At 39.8% G+C, this 15172-nt stretch overlaps 1 protein-coding gene across 2 annotated transcripts; it reads left to right on the forward strand.

Moving 5' to 3' along the window:
- Positions 1–1875: 1875 nt before the first annotated feature.
- Positions 1876–14379, forward strand: UBE2I (ubiquitin conjugating enzyme E2 I). Of its 2 annotated transcripts, none has more exons than XM_066197654.1 (7): positions 1876–1979; positions 5840–5918; positions 6158–6241; positions 8925–8997; positions 10615–10724; positions 10897–10976; positions 13716–14379. In XM_066197654.1, exons 2-7 carry the CDS (start codon positions 5853–5855, stop codon positions 13777–13779), a joined length of 477 nt encoding a protein of 158 aa, XP_066053751.1. In that variant the 5' UTR covers positions 1876–1979; positions 5840–5852; the 3' UTR covers positions 13780–14379. The 2 variants fall into 2 exon arrangements, with proteins under 2 accessions (XP_066053751.1, XP_066053752.1); XM_066197655.1 differs by lacking the exon at positions 1876–1979 and adding an exon at positions 2146–2311.
- Positions 14380–15172: the final 793 nt, after the last annotated feature.

Below are 15172 nucleotides of genomic sequence, written 5' to 3' on the forward strand. Positions count from 1 at the left end.
ACTTCAGATGTAAAATGTAATTGCATATTTGGGCAGTGATTCAAAGCATTAACACTTTCTCCTTTGTAAAAGAAATGTATCCCTTACTGCTACCCCAAAGACTTAGTCACAAAAAATATTTGGGTATTTATCAGTTGGGAAATTATTTTCCTGTGCAGTTGTTATGACTTGTTGATCATTATAGGAGGAAATAGTTGCCCCTTGAATGGATATATAATCACATGAAAAAGTTTTATACTTTGCATACATTTTCTTTTGCACAACTCAAAAACCACTCTGCCTGACATCAAAGATTCTAGAATCCACTACTTCGCTTTTTAATAGAAGTGCTTCCTTTGTTTGAAAAACTAAGCTAATGGAAATTGATGCTTTCTAATAAGGCAAACATATAATAAGTTTCGAGGATAGAAATGGCTGAAGGAAGTAAATTGTTTAAGTGTAAAGTACAGGTTGTTGAAATTGTCCAGGAAGTCTGACAGCTGTGTCCTCTATAACTATAGAAAAGTTCATAATTGAGTGTTAGTATTGAGAAGACCACTGGACAGCACTTATTTTCCAAACTGCTAGTAAGAATTTGAGAAGCTAAGACCCATGATTTTTAAATTCTTAAAGGCTCTATAGTTACATATGAGGTGAATTTCATCCTAAGTTTAATCAGTTTTAAGTGCAAAGCACATTCTATTTTTTCCTTGAATATCCAGCAACGTCAGTAAAATTGTTTTAACTAAACTAATTTGCTGCATTTAATTGCATTTGAATTTTACTAAAATAAGTGCTAAGAACAAACGTTGTAGTAATCAAGTACAGCAATTACAGTAATTAAGTAATCAATGTGTGCATCTACATTTTCATCAGACTGGGTTACTTAAAGTACCTGGCACTTTAGAGTCAGCCAGCATGACTTCCAACCCAAATTCCTACTCTACATATCTGCCGCGTTAAGTGTTTTCACCGGTTAGGAAAAGTGAGAGCATAAAAGGGATAGGTGTCTACCCGGAACTAGAAACCAGGTTATAAAGGGGACATAAACGACGAAGTCATTAGCAACCTGTTTGGATCTTTTATAACATTTGGGGTTCATTTGGCATTAGTTCTCCTTTCAGTGGGAAGTTTCACCTCAGAAAGAAGAAAATGATCCTGCAAGTTCGTCTTTTAGAGTGCTGTGCTGAAGTCTTGCTTGGTAGTAATATACACATAGTCCATATGTATGTGACATTCTCAGAGACTGTAATGTGTACAACTTCATGAGAGAGATCCTGTAAGCCAAGTTTCCACTGCTTTTTGTAATGCCACTGGAATTGTGTGGAGTTACACAGGGGAGTATGTGTTTATCCTGGTATTCGCTGCACATTTGCTACTGGTGAAGCGTTTCTTAGGTAGAGTGATCCTCAGCATGTATTTTGATTACGGCAGATTGGAATCCCGGTGATTATTTATTGAAATAGTCAATTCTAGAGCTCTGAAGAAAACATTTTGAACTTTTAATACTACATAGAACATCGTTCGAGTAACATGGACACAGACTAGCACAAGGCATAGCTAGACAGAGGTTTCAGGACTAAAAAATTCTTCTGTTTCATTAAGAGAAGTTCAAGATGAGAACAGAATTTGATTTATACTCTACTTGCCACTAAAAACTCGTTCTTAGAAACCCAGACATCCCTCCTCCCCCCCAAGGAGCGGAAGCCACGCCATGCCAAACCAACGCGACCCAAGCTAACAAACACAGCGACGGGAAACAAAACCCAGGCCGCGAATCCCGTAGAGGTCAGCGGGCAAGCCGCAGCCCGCCCTCGGCGCCGCCCGCCGCCCCCTGATAGGCCCCGCAGCCGCTCGGGGGGCGGCGCCTCCTCCAATCAGCCTCGGCCGGCCACAGGGGGCGGGGCTCGGCCCGGCTCGAGCGCGGCCTGCCAGACCTGCGCGCGCCCGCCGACGGACCAGGCGTTCTTAAGTGGCAGGCGGCTCCCCCAGCGCCAGAGGTAAAAACCCGATTCAGCTTTCCGCCGGAGCTGGTGGGAGCGAGAGGCACGAGGAAGTGACCGGCTTTGGGATAGCCGCGCGTGGGGTTTTTTCCGGCGCTTCATACTCAGGCATTGTTAGGGTCACCTCTGGGTCCTGGTCGCGAGGATGCGTAAAGCGTGACGATAGCATCGCAGACGGATCGGGCCGAGGGACAGAATAGCGCTTTCGCGCTCCGCGCCGAGGCGAGAGGGAGGGAAACTCCGGAGTGGAGACAAAGCAGCGGGAGCGGGAACATCCGGGTCACTGGCGCGGCCTCGATCCGGGACACGCGCGGCGGCAGCGGCTCTCGGTGAGGCCCGGCCGGGAGTGGGGCCGGGGTGGCCCCAGGGTCGGGGAGCGGAGCGGGGCCGGGCCGGGCCGGCGCCCCTCGCCTGCTACGGGACGGGAGGGGAACGGCGGCCATGGGCGTGCGGGCCCGGCGGCTCCTGCCTTGTGGCTGGGCCGGCCGGCGCGGCGCTGCCCGCCTGAGGCTCTGAGCGCCCGCAGGTCTCGGTGGCGGCGGGCGGAGGTCGCCGAGCAGGGCGTGGAACCGCTGGGCCTGCGCGAGCCGGTCCCGCCCCGCCGGGTGTGTGCCCGGGAACGACGGGCGGGCCCGGGGTGCCCCGTGCAGGCCTTGGGCGCTGCCCCGGCCCCTCGCGAGGCCGACGGGACCTGCGGCGCTCCGCGGTGGGGGCGGTGCTCGGCCCTGGCCGGTTACTTGGCCGTCCAGCGCCGAGCCCATCGCCGCGCGGCATCTTCTGTTGTTTAACGTGCGACTCCGGTCGCCGCTCGGCCTCTTCTACCTTTCTCTTGCCGCAAGCATCGGAGACTTTTATCCTAGTCCGGAGTTAGCGTGCTTTGATTAAAGCTCAGACCGTGGCTTTCTCCACCCTTCTGAAAAACAGAGTTTGTATAGTTCGGGGCAAACTGCTTCGATAATAATTTCTTCCTATGTTAGTATTTAATTTGCAGAGTAAAAATGTGAGGCTAGCAATCTTAACGTTTTGGGGTTTTTTTTCTTGCTGCTTGGAATCAATAAGTCGTACTGAAAGTTCTTGAACCTCAAAGAGTACTTTGTTGATGTATTTAGAGAGTTGCGTGTGGCACGGGGACGATTCTTTGCAAGACGTGCATTTTTTGTGTGAAACTAGGTTGTTCCACCCCTTCGGAGGGTGTAAATGGGTAAGGTGTTCTGTAATGGGGCGCAAAATTCTGCATCTGTGATGAGCGTGATGGTTTTATTTTGTCATTTTTCTAAAGTAGGCAGTAACAGCAAAGCTAGCAAAGGCAAGCTACTGAGTAAATTTGGAAGTTTCTGTTAACTTTCTGAGTTGATGGCAGTAGACGGACATTACTACCTCTTAATGGCAGGGGTAAGTTTGGGGGATTAAACTAACGTGAAGACTGGTCTCTTCGACCTTTATGGCATGTGCAAAATAGGATTGAATAGATTTCTCTGGTGCAAAATTCTTTCTGGTAGTGTAGTACATTAATAGATTGGGATATAGAGAGTATATATTGACACTCAGCAGACTGCTTTTGAGGGGATGCTTAACTAATGGGATCTTAGTTTTTGAGATGGGCTTTCAGTCTTCTCTGTCTAATCTTTATTCTCTAGTAGACTAATGAGGTTTTAGATGCTTGCCTGTTCTCATCAGTATAACTGAAGTCTGTGGAAACCATGTATGTGAAGCCTGTCCTCTCATATACACTGAAATTTTTCAGTGCTCAACTAAGACAAATGCCTCAGGATTTGGGAAGCTATTTGTACAGCATTAGAAAAATCTTCATTGTACTAAGGCACAGTAAAAGCGAGTAGAATGCATGGCCTGAAAACTCAGGATTTTTCCAATTACTTGAAAAGTTACTGGATAAGTGATGTTTTATTTACCCAATGAGAAACTGGCATTTCCCTTGTGCATGTTGTAATGAATTGGCTGTTAGCCACAGGAAATGGAATAAATGTATTTGAAAGCATCCTGTAATGTATCTTTTGGCAGAAAAGGTAACTGAGTTTAGTGAACTACAGGAGAATATTTGGATGGTTTATAAGCACATATGGTTTTCCCAACCTGTGATGGGAAGGTTTGTATTAGTACAGTGTACCAAAAACCAGGTACCAAAAGCCCAGCTGAAAACCATGCTGTATACTCAGTTCATTTACATCTCTTGCAAGAGCATGGGCTCACAACGTGTTAAAACTTGCTCCTTGTATAATTTAGTTAAGGGAGAGGTTTTTTGTTGTCTTCGGTTTTTCACTTCCACTGGTATTTTTTTTAATGGCTCTGCATCTCCTGCTTGTGAACAGACTAAAATTGGAAGTCATGTACACATTCACTAAGTCCTGCATGTCTTCTGCAATAATTAAAGTATAGGTGTATGTGTTGGGAATACTAGAGGAAAATTGGACTGAAAATAGGAATATTTTTGTGCGTGTGCACGCTCACTGAGTGTGAATTGTCCCTTTTAAAAAGCTTTATCTGACATTACTTCAGTTGCTGCTTGGAAGGTGAATTAGGGAATATGGCCATTCAGGCAAAACTGGCTTTAAAGGTTGAAGAATGGATTTAAAATACCTGTTGTCCTAGGAACTGCATAAATTGCTTAACTGGTGGTTTTAAAGATCTACAATTCATATCCTTATAGTAGCAGTAGACTGCAGTATTTTTATAAGTAATCGACATATTGAGAGCTCGTGAAATTTTGCATAATTCTTAACCAGTGTTTAAGTGTTTGTTTTAATACAGCGGTAATGCTGCTTTCATTCATTCTGTGAGCTTGTTAAGTGGAAGCATTCTACTATTCTGCTGTCAAAAAGGCTTGTTAGGTATGTGTAGAGTTGAGAACAGATTGGCCTGACTTCTCCCACTGCCAATTATCAGCTCTTGTTTAAAATGTGTAGAAGTGCAGTTATGAGGATTAAAACCTTCTTTGGAATTTGACCATGTGGCTAGTGAAACCCTGAGTTTAGATACAGTTTGACAAGGAAAAATAAACTCTCACTTTGCCTACTGTCTTGGGTAAATGGAGGATCCTCCCTGGAATTTGAAAGCACCACTTGTGCAATCATCCTGTCTAGAACTGTTGTGATGTGTCATGCAGTAGTGAATGACCTGTGCTCTGCACATTTTTTATGTAGTCGTGGTCACCATGCTTGGCTGTTGCTAAGTCAGTGAAGGTGCAGGAATATTCTTCAGTTTATACTGGAAAAATCTGTCTTGTGGAATGAGCTGCTTCCTTAGCTGAGTTCTGTGTTGCTGCCTGTTCCTGCTGTTGTCTACAAGTTTTATAGCGGCACAACTAAGATGACTTTGTTAAATTTTGTGCCTGTGTTGCTTTTTTTGTGGAATACTGGGTTTCAGTGGGAATTTACCCAAAAAGTAATATTTCTTATTCCCATTTGCCAGAAATGGGAGTAATGCAGGTGTTTGCCTACAGAAGGAATTTGCCATACCTGATGTGGTGTAGCAGGGAGATAAACAGAGTGTGTGTCAGTTGCACAAATAGGAAGTCTGAGCACTTTTCCCATTACTAATAGTGTTTCTGTGGTCAAGCTACTGTCAAAGTCGCTTCTAAGATGGGGTTCAAATATAAAGCGATAGGGTAAGGATGGAATTTTGTAGGTCAAGTCCAGTAACTAAGAGCTTGATGGCATGAGGAAACGTGATGTTATTTCTGATGAAAAATTCTGCAGGCTGTTCAGAAACGTGCATCTAGGTTATTGAAGTGAAAATGAGAGGTCAAAATAATTCTTGAGTGAGCAGGGCTTATAAACACACAGTGCATTGTTTATGCCATAAGTAAAAGTATATACTAACAGCAATTACTTTTGTTTTAGAGGGAATCTGAATATGTCTGGCATAGCTCTTAGCAGACTTGCACAGGAGAGAAAAGCCTGGAGAAAAGATCATCCATTTGTAAGTATGAAAAACACCAAATTTCTGACTCTGCAGTTGTTTCAATGTTCTGGGGATGATCTTTTCATTATCCTGATAGGATTTTTTTTAATTAATATTTTTACATTTAAAAAAAAAAAAAAAAAGCTGTTTAAAACTGTGTAGTGCAAAAGGAGGTAACTTGGTGTAATGATAAAAAACATAATGAAGTATTTTAAGTACATTTTGTCCTCATCCTATGTCTTTTTGCCTTAACTCAGGGATTTGTAGCAGTACCTACAAAAAATCCAGATGGCACTATGAATCTAATGAACTGGGAGTGTGCTATTCCAGGAAAGAAAGGGGTAAGACTTACTGTTCTCCTGACTCCTCATTTATGGCAAAAAGTGAGCATATGTATGGTGATAAGTTGCTCATGCATTACACTGACTCTTGAGAATTTAACTTACATGTAGTTTAATAAAAAAGGTTGTATCTTGCTGCTACTTTAGAATTAAAAGTGCTGTGGACTAGGAATATTGGATAAAGTATAACAGAAGACAGTTCATCTGTTGGCAGTTAGCACCTTAAGAATACAAGCTTTCAGGGGAGTGTTTCAGAGTCTTGTACTGAACAGACAGGAAGTTGTCTTCTGCTTCTTGCTTCTTCTGAAATACTACTAGTAATTACTTGGGGGCTTTAATTCTTTCTTTCTGATCTTCGGTGTGGGACTCCTTTGCCGTGCCTTTTCTACTGCCTTTTGCCAATTTGGTTAAAATCCTTATGATCTTGTTTCTTAGATTCTGAGAAGACACTGTGTGTAGGCAAAACCTGCAGGATCTGCATTAGTGGAATGCTGAACATAGCATTGCTGTTACAGTTCCAACTTAGTTTTGGTGGTTGTCTGTGCACAGCATTAGTCAGTTCTTAAAGAAGCACTGACAAATAATCTAACACATTGTAAGGAAAAATTCATCCCCTTGTGTTCTGCCAAAACAAGGTTATCCCCCATAACAGTTTGTGTACCTTATTGAGCTGTCACCTTTAAATACTTAGGTAAAATTTTCATGCAATAGAAAATCATCATGGTATTGCTTTGAAGTTTTGTAAACCACAAAATGGAGCAAACAAGGCCTTAAAGCCAGCTTCATGTGTACTAGAAAATGTGTCACACCTGGAAAAGATCAGTTATGCTGATGTGATGCCTGCTAATTAAAAAAAAAAACACGATATTTAACAAGAAGCAGCATGACTTATTCCTCTCTACCAGACCAAGAGTTGCTTTCTATTGCCTTAGTGTTTGGAGGCATCCTGTACTGCAGCTGCTTCTCCTTAGATGAGTAGTTGAAAGCACCAAAATGCTTTCTTGTCAGCCAGATGAAATATTGAAGTGGTGTTAGTCCTGGGTTGGATACTCCGTTCACTCATTTGACAGTAAATCACTTGTTAACTACCTAAAATTTGACTCAAAAAACTTCTGCAACCAGTCCCATAATGCAATATGGTCTTGATGATATTGCTGTCGTACTGTTAGCCATAGTAAGGCTTCTGAGTGTCTGCTGTCTTTCATGCTAAAGGTATATTGCTCTATCAGAAACATAAAAACTTTACTAACTGTTCTATTCTTCTGTGTAAATTATTTAATAATGCTATTTGTCGTCCTCTGACTGAATACAAACAAAATAGGTTGTTTATTCTATCAAAAAGCTAATATTTTCTAAAAAGGAACTCCTCTGAGAAGGTGTGGAGAATAGATTTCTAGTTGTTGACAACTGACTACAGCAATTTAGAATGAGTTCTTTAAATGCACAGTAGCAAGTATAATCTAACTCATTCACTTTTGGAAATGTGTTATCTTATTAATTTCTAGCATATTTTTCTTCCTTTTCCAGCTTGAGACTTTGCATAATGAATAACAGTGACAATAGAGTGATTTTCTCTTTTCACATGGGTTTTTGGGTGTTTTGTTTTGGTTTTTGTTCAGCTAAAAATCACATAATTCAGTTAGGAAATATTTAAAATTTCCTTCTAAGGTGGTCTTCTAACGTATCTGACTGTGAGGATAAGATTTGATCAGTTTTGCTCTTAAGATTTGAGACCATCTGTACTCCAGTTGTTTTAAAGAATCAACCCAACATTTACTTTCATTGCAGTGTTTCCATAGCAAGGGCAAGTTACAGAGAAGTAGCAGAGAAGTTAATTTTACAGCTATAAGAATCTTTTCTGTATTTCTACACTTAGCAGAACTCAGTTTGTCAGAAGATGGACTTTTTTCTTTGTTTACATGTTTTGTATATTTGAGACAGTCTTTTTCTCTATTGCTGGATGATTTTTTCTTGTTTATATGACCCTTCTGAGTAGTGCTGTCTTATTTGGTTTGCTCTGCATCGTGGGAGCTGCTCCTATGAATGCTCTTCCCAGTTTTGGAAAGGGATAAAGAGCCTTTTAAAAATTTCTTGTTATACAGAAAGATGGAGTCTGTGAGATTACATTCTACCAAACACGGACAGGGTTAGTTTAGACTAGTGAATCTCATTAAATGTAGCAGTACCATCGGTCCTGTCCACATTTTTAGTTCATTTGTGGTTTTATTAGCCACATTCTCATAAGGCGCAAGAGAAGTAATTTACATTCGCATGCTGAAGGGGTGTATCCGTATCCTGTCTTCTCAAACTTAAGTGGGGGTACAGCAGCCCCTTCCGAATTGTATGTGTATCATGTAAAACTTCAGAAGTATTCTGTTCTTATGTAGAGTGAAATTTTTACTTTTATATGGAATTACTGGTGATGACCCTGTGTTGATGACTCAGCTTCACTTACTAGCTGTAATAAAGAAAGAAACAGCTTCCTTTCTACTTCAGCTTCTTATATAGGTAGGATAGCTTACCGTGGTCTAGACAGTGTGCTACAGTGCAGAGGAGCTATTTTCTGCTGTGTAGCAGAAGAATGTCTTGTGCTTTGTCTGAGAAACTGTATTCTTGGTAAGCTTTTTTCCACAATTTTGACTTTTCCTTGCTGTAACTGAAACTCTACATTAACTTTTTATAGACACCATGGGAAGGAGGCTTATTTAAACTACGGATGCTTTTCAAAGATGACTACCCTTCTTCACCCCCAAAATGTAAGCAAATTTACTGAAAACCACAAGTTTATTAGAACAGTGTTGAAATAATCCATGACATTCTTACAAATGGTTATTCCTTTCTTACAGTTTATTTTAATTTTGTTTTAGTGTTTTTTAAAGACACATTGCTTTTTCTTTTTTCCCTGCCCACTTTGTATTCAGAAAGTTGTGATTAAATCAGTTAAGTGCTCGATATATCAAAATTGGGAGGGGAGGGAGATTGGTGCATAGGTTCCCTCGAAGTTTGACAAAAGCATCGCTTGAAATGCTCACTACATCATCAGCTCTCCTTGGAAACTAATATGTAGGCATGCTTAGACTAAATCCCAATGTTCTTACTGTTAACTTGGTATTCTAAGCTAAGAACTCAGAAGACAGGAACTTGGACAAAAGGGTTCTATAACTTGAACCTTTTAATCAACTTGCTCTAAAACATGAATCTTTTCTTTTTCTGCTACTATGTATAACAGATCTTCAGATACCTAGTTTCCTTATTAAGTTTTTGAACTTATACCATCTCAAACTTACCTATTATAGAAACCTGAAAACATGTATTGCCTTGCACCATTTCTTGGTTCTTGAATTGGCTACCATCTCAAATCAATGACAGTGATTACAAATAGCTCTTTTGATGGCGATTCATCTCTCATCACATTAGCATATTTCAGCTCTATCAGCTCCTGGCTACTCTTTTTGTTTGATACCACCTAAATACATGTAACACAGGGGGAAACATCTCTCTTAACTGAAAACATTTCACATTCTTTTCTTGAAAAATACCAATTTTCACATCCTGACAGTGTTAAAGGAATTGTCATGCCCTAAAATTAGATATATATGTCACTGATAAGACTCCCTACCAGTGCAGCCTCTGAAGTACCACTGAACTCCATAGGACAGCAAGACTGTTATGTCTTGTGAATATTTGCGATGTCAGATGGATTAGAAAACTGCACTAATTGGTAGATATTTCATGTATTGCAAAAGGAGTGTTCGTTACTTTACTCAAGATGCTGGCTGATGCATTTAAGTCCTGTAAAGATTAAAAGCAATGCCGGAATATAGATGGATGGCAGAAGGAAAGGTGCACAAGCCTTCAGTTAGTCTTGTAATTTAAACATGATTCCTCTTGTTTGGTGTATCTTGATTATACATAGGAAAATATGAAACTGAAAAAAATGCTAGGAATTTAAGTCTTCTTTGTATATAATTTTCATTATTTTAAAATGAGGAGAGAAAAGATGAATGAAGGGTAGTATCTTTCCTTCACACAGTAGTATGTGAGGCTGAAAAGACAGAATTGTTTTTAAAAGGTCTCTATCACAAAGCTACTACGAATTACTTTGTCAGTTTCCATTCCTAAACCAAAAGATTGCCAGTCAAAAAGACAATGTTAGAGTGCCTGGATTGATATCACAGATCACAGATGTGGTGGAGTTTCTGTTTAAGGTGCAGGCTGAGGCAAGAAGAAAACTATTATTAATAGCTCCAGAATCTGTGGGGTTTTATTTGGGGGTTGGGGATCTTTGGGTTTTGTTTTCCTCTACTGATCTAACCCAACTCTCTGATCTTCCTCTTAGCACTGTGTGCGAGTAATTTCCTCTTCTTTATCAGGTAAATTTGAACCACCGTTATTCCACCCGAACGTGTATCCTTCAGGCACCGTGTGTCTCTCCATCTTAGAGGAGGATAAGGACTGGCGGCCAGCAATCACAATTAAACAGGTCATTAGTTGTACTTAGACATATTCTTAATGCTTTTGCTCTGCTTGCTTATCTGATGTGAATATAAGATGTTCAGTGTGCGTTCCTAAATTGGTTTCTAAGGGTTTTTCACTGAATCTCTATTAGTAATATCCATAATATATGCCTGTTACTGCTATTCCTTTTTCCATAGATCTTGTTAGGAATACAAGAACTTCTAAATGAACCAAATATTCAAGACCCAGCTCAAGCAGAGGCTTACACAATTTACTGGTAAGTGTCTTTACCTATCAGCTGGAAAGCTGTCATATTGCCTACAGTTGTCTGTTACTTGTAGTATAACATGCAAATGTTTTCACAAAGGACATGGGGATTTTTCTTACCTTCGTGACTGTATTTTGTGGAAGTGCCTGGACTGTGCTAAACTTGAACAAAATGGTAACATCATGGCTGTTAGGCTAGTGGAGCTTTTAATAGCAAAGCAACAGCAATGAGGTGTGAATACTCCTTATATTTTCATCCTGGTTCTAGCCCAACACAGAGTCCTTTCCCTTAAAGGCTGAATAGTAACAATGAGGTGTAATGGTGTCATGAGACCAGGAGAAGTGGAGACTGAATTAGGTGTCAAGTCACATTTGTCAGTACAGGAGTAACTTACTTCTGCCCAGTAGTGTGTACCTGTAAGAACTTGTGCCTGAAGGATGAAGGAGAACTGTGGTCACTGTAGGAAACATTGCATCTTGGGAAAACTATATCTTCTAAAAGAATAGGTTGAAAAGTACAGAATGCCTGTAGCTTTAGCAGAATGAAGTTTGCATTGATTAGGAAATGGGATAATTTGTGATCTAAAGAAACTTTTTGGGTTTGGTGGGTTTTTCGGGTTTGTTTTTTTTTTTAGGCTTAATCTTAAAAGTTTTCCTATCATTAAAATGGATACCTGTTCTATAGGCTTTATGAAAGCAAAACATTTTAAACAAATGCTTTTGGCACTGGCATCTACTGAAATAATAATCAAGATGGAATTGTGGAATTACAGTTTGGGACAGAAGAGGCCTCCAATTTTGAAAAATAACGTTTTATGTGACTGCACATGCAAGCTGTCTTAAATATGGAGTTTTTTATAGGGTCCTAGTGAAAAGGAAATATAGGGATGGGTAGTGTGGCTTGTATTTAATTAATGGCTTCACTCAGTGTTATTTTTTAAAGTACTTACTGAAGGCTTGATGGATTTGAGTGCATGTGGAAGACACCTAAGTGGCCACAGTTGTAGGAGCCAAGAATGATGAGGAAGGGCTCAATAATATACTTCTATACATGTATAGACAGTCTGTGTTTTATTTTTTTTAATCACCTCCCACATGCACGTATGTACAAAACCAGTCTTGGCTAGTCTTGTTTCTGTTTAAATTGTGTCCAGGGGGAATAAATATGTATTGAGCTTAAAATATTACATGATTTTTGTTACTTCAAGTATGTATGGTCTCCCATTTATCCTCTTCATGTCTCTTGGACATGCAGAGTATTTCACATGGTTTACTGTCATTCTGCAGTCTGAGAGTCTGTCTCTCTTGCTCCGTAGTGAATATCTGGTAAGAGTTAAACAGAGCAGGATTGTGCACGCATCTCTAACGTTGGCATAGTTGATAAGTACTGCAGAAGATGCACCATTGTTTACGTAGATATCTTTTAGTCAAGTTGTTAAACTTTCAAGAATTAATATTGTATTCAAAACAAGAATACTCTTTCTCAGGGCTCCTTTGGTACTGTCCTTCAGTAACTTCAGCACTCCTAATGTGCTACTTTAGCACTAATGTGCTACTTCCTCCTCTTTGCTGTAGGCTTTCAGGATGAGCTATGGAAGGCATTCTTCCGTGTGGATTCTATGGGTGCAAGACTTAACAGCTAGGCTATGTTCTTGTGTGGCAATGCAATATAACTTCAGAAAAAAATGTAGAATAAAGTTTGTAAATCTGTTCATGAGAAGAGAGTATCTTCAGTCTCTTTGCTAGCAATTGTTCATTGCACATTACCAAAATGGGTTTCATTTCTTTGTCTCCCCCCAGTCTGTCAAGTTCTGAGGATATAATTTGCTGCCTTTTTTTTTTCTTTACTGCAGCAAGCCTTCATAGTTGAAAGTAAGTTAAATTTACTGCAAAGCTGTCTGCAAAGTCTAGTCCCTCTAAGCTATCTCTGGCAGAAGAGTAACAGTTACAAATTTTTCTTTAGCTCAACTCACACTTCTGACAGCTAATACAAGATGGACAACTGAATGTAAATGGATGCTTTACTGTGCTACTACTATCCGTTTTAGGCACAAGAACAGAAAACAGAGAGCTTGCTCTTTTACATCCTGAGGCTTAATGACTGGACATAGTTCCCTCAAGTAACACTTACTTGTTTAATCAATCTGTAGCAAGTGTGCTACAGCATAGCTTTTTTTTTTTCCCAACCGAAGAGTCGGATGAACCTAAGTCTGTGAGTCAGGGTCTGTAGAGATAAAGGCTGAAACTACCACACCATTATCATTTTCCTGTTTCTTAGGAGTGTTTCCATTGTCCATTGTCTCTGCAAAGCAGTAAAGATGATAATTTAAAACCGTATGAACTCCACCAGCTGTCAGTGAACTGTTGTTCTCACTTTGTACTGTTAGGGTACCTGAATTCGTTGTTAATGACCTTAGGTCTTAGTGTGAGTGGGGAGTAGAAAACTTCAGCTGAACAAGAGAATGTTTGCACGTGAGGTACAGTTGGTCTTGAGAAGTGCAAACCTTTTCGAAGAGACTGAACAGTATGAAGTCAGTGCAATCACTTCACAACAGGTGATGTTTGGGAAGTAACTAGTTGAACAGTACCATACTTGTCCAGAAAAGTCTTTAATTTAGTGTAGTGTTCCATTAATTGCTATCAAAAGGGTTTGCCTTGAGCAATGACTTCTGTTTCTCTTCAATATGAAACTAACTCTGTAATACAGCCTCTTGATTTCTCCAGCTATAATTACCCTTTCTCTTTTCAGCCAAAACAGAGTGGAATATGAAAAGAGGGTTCGAGCACAAGCCAAGAAGTTTGCACCATCATAAGCATTTGTCATGCAGCATCTTTAAAAGGAAGGGATTGGTTTGGCAAGAACTTGTTTACAAAACTTTTGCAAAATCTAATGTTGCTATGTACAATTAATATCCACATAAGGGGAGGGGGTTGTATGTGTGCCATTTCCCATATTCGCCAGTTGTATACAGTTTTAAATTTGCTGAATTGCCCCCAGTTTTTTCATACAGGGTCTCTTCCTTCAGTCTTTTGTATTTTTGATTGTTATGTAAAACTTGCTTTTATTTTAATATTGATGTCAGTATTTCAACTGCTGTAAAATTATAAACTTTTATACTTCTATAAATTCACTAGTATCTCTAGTTACTTTGCTATCTGATGCAGGCATGCTTTAAAATGTTAGAACTATATTTAGCCTCTAGCTGGCTGTATGAAAAAAAAAATCATGCCCTCCACCCCCTTCCCTCCCTGAATTTGTTTTTTTCTATCTTTTGGAAACTAGGTTGTTATTGCTTAAGAGCCTCTGAGATCCAAAGTTAGCCAGCATCCTTATTCTGCATCACTTTCTTTGTGTTTATATGGCATTCTGTCTGTGTTGCTGTTTAGAGTAAATAAACTGTTTATATAAAGGGCTTTGTTTCATTTATCTTCATTAAAATTATTAAAAGACTGCGATTTAAATGGCTCTGAACACAATTCAGTGCAAGTCCTGTTTTTAAGGCCTGTGTTTGCCTTTTGTTTAGATGTTACCACCTTCATTTGTTTTGCTTGTGCCTGACCCAGAACAGGTATATGGCCCTTCCTTGGGCCCTGTGTGGTAACTGCAGCAAGTCAGTTCTGATCAGTTCTTCAAGCAAAGACCAGCTGCTTACTGTGCATTATGGGATCAGCATACTGGTGTGACAGTTTTATTTATATAAAATAACATGAGCTTTAGACTGATATCAACAGTAATAGAAGTTGACCAAGGAGTGCTGAGGATTTCTAATGATGCTTGTTTATCAGAAATAATTTTTAGTCTTTCCATATGTTAATACATACAGCTTCTAGGGAAAGGACGTGCTCTATGCAATTACAGCTTCCTTCTGTAAAGGAAATCTGTTACGTTATGTAAGTTGCTTTCATCTATATCAGGCTGATATGCACTCTATAAAACTTTCACTGCTTTTTTTAAGTCAGAATCATTCTGCAAAACAAAATAAGGTGAAAAGCTTTCTTTCATCTGAGCTTAGCTTCTTCAGTACTTTTATTTAAAAATTGCTACTGCTCAACACTTAGATTAATCTACATTACACAATTCTGTTCCCAGATCTGTTTTGTCTGCATTTGATTACTATAGCTTTATAATATAAAAGCATTGCCCCAAATCAGAATAGCTGACACAGTCACATTGTTCTCAGTCCTTTAAAAATTACGCTGAATTGC

The sequence above is a fragment of the Chamaea fasciata genome, unplaced genomic scaffold, assembly GCF_029207755.1.
Source record: "Chamaea fasciata isolate MVZ Bird 193981 ecotype frontalis unplaced genomic scaffold, bChaFas1.0.hap1 SCAF_16, whole genome shotgun sequence".
NCBI lineage: Eukaryota > Metazoa > Chordata > Aves > Passeriformes > Sylviidae > Chamaea > Chamaea fasciata.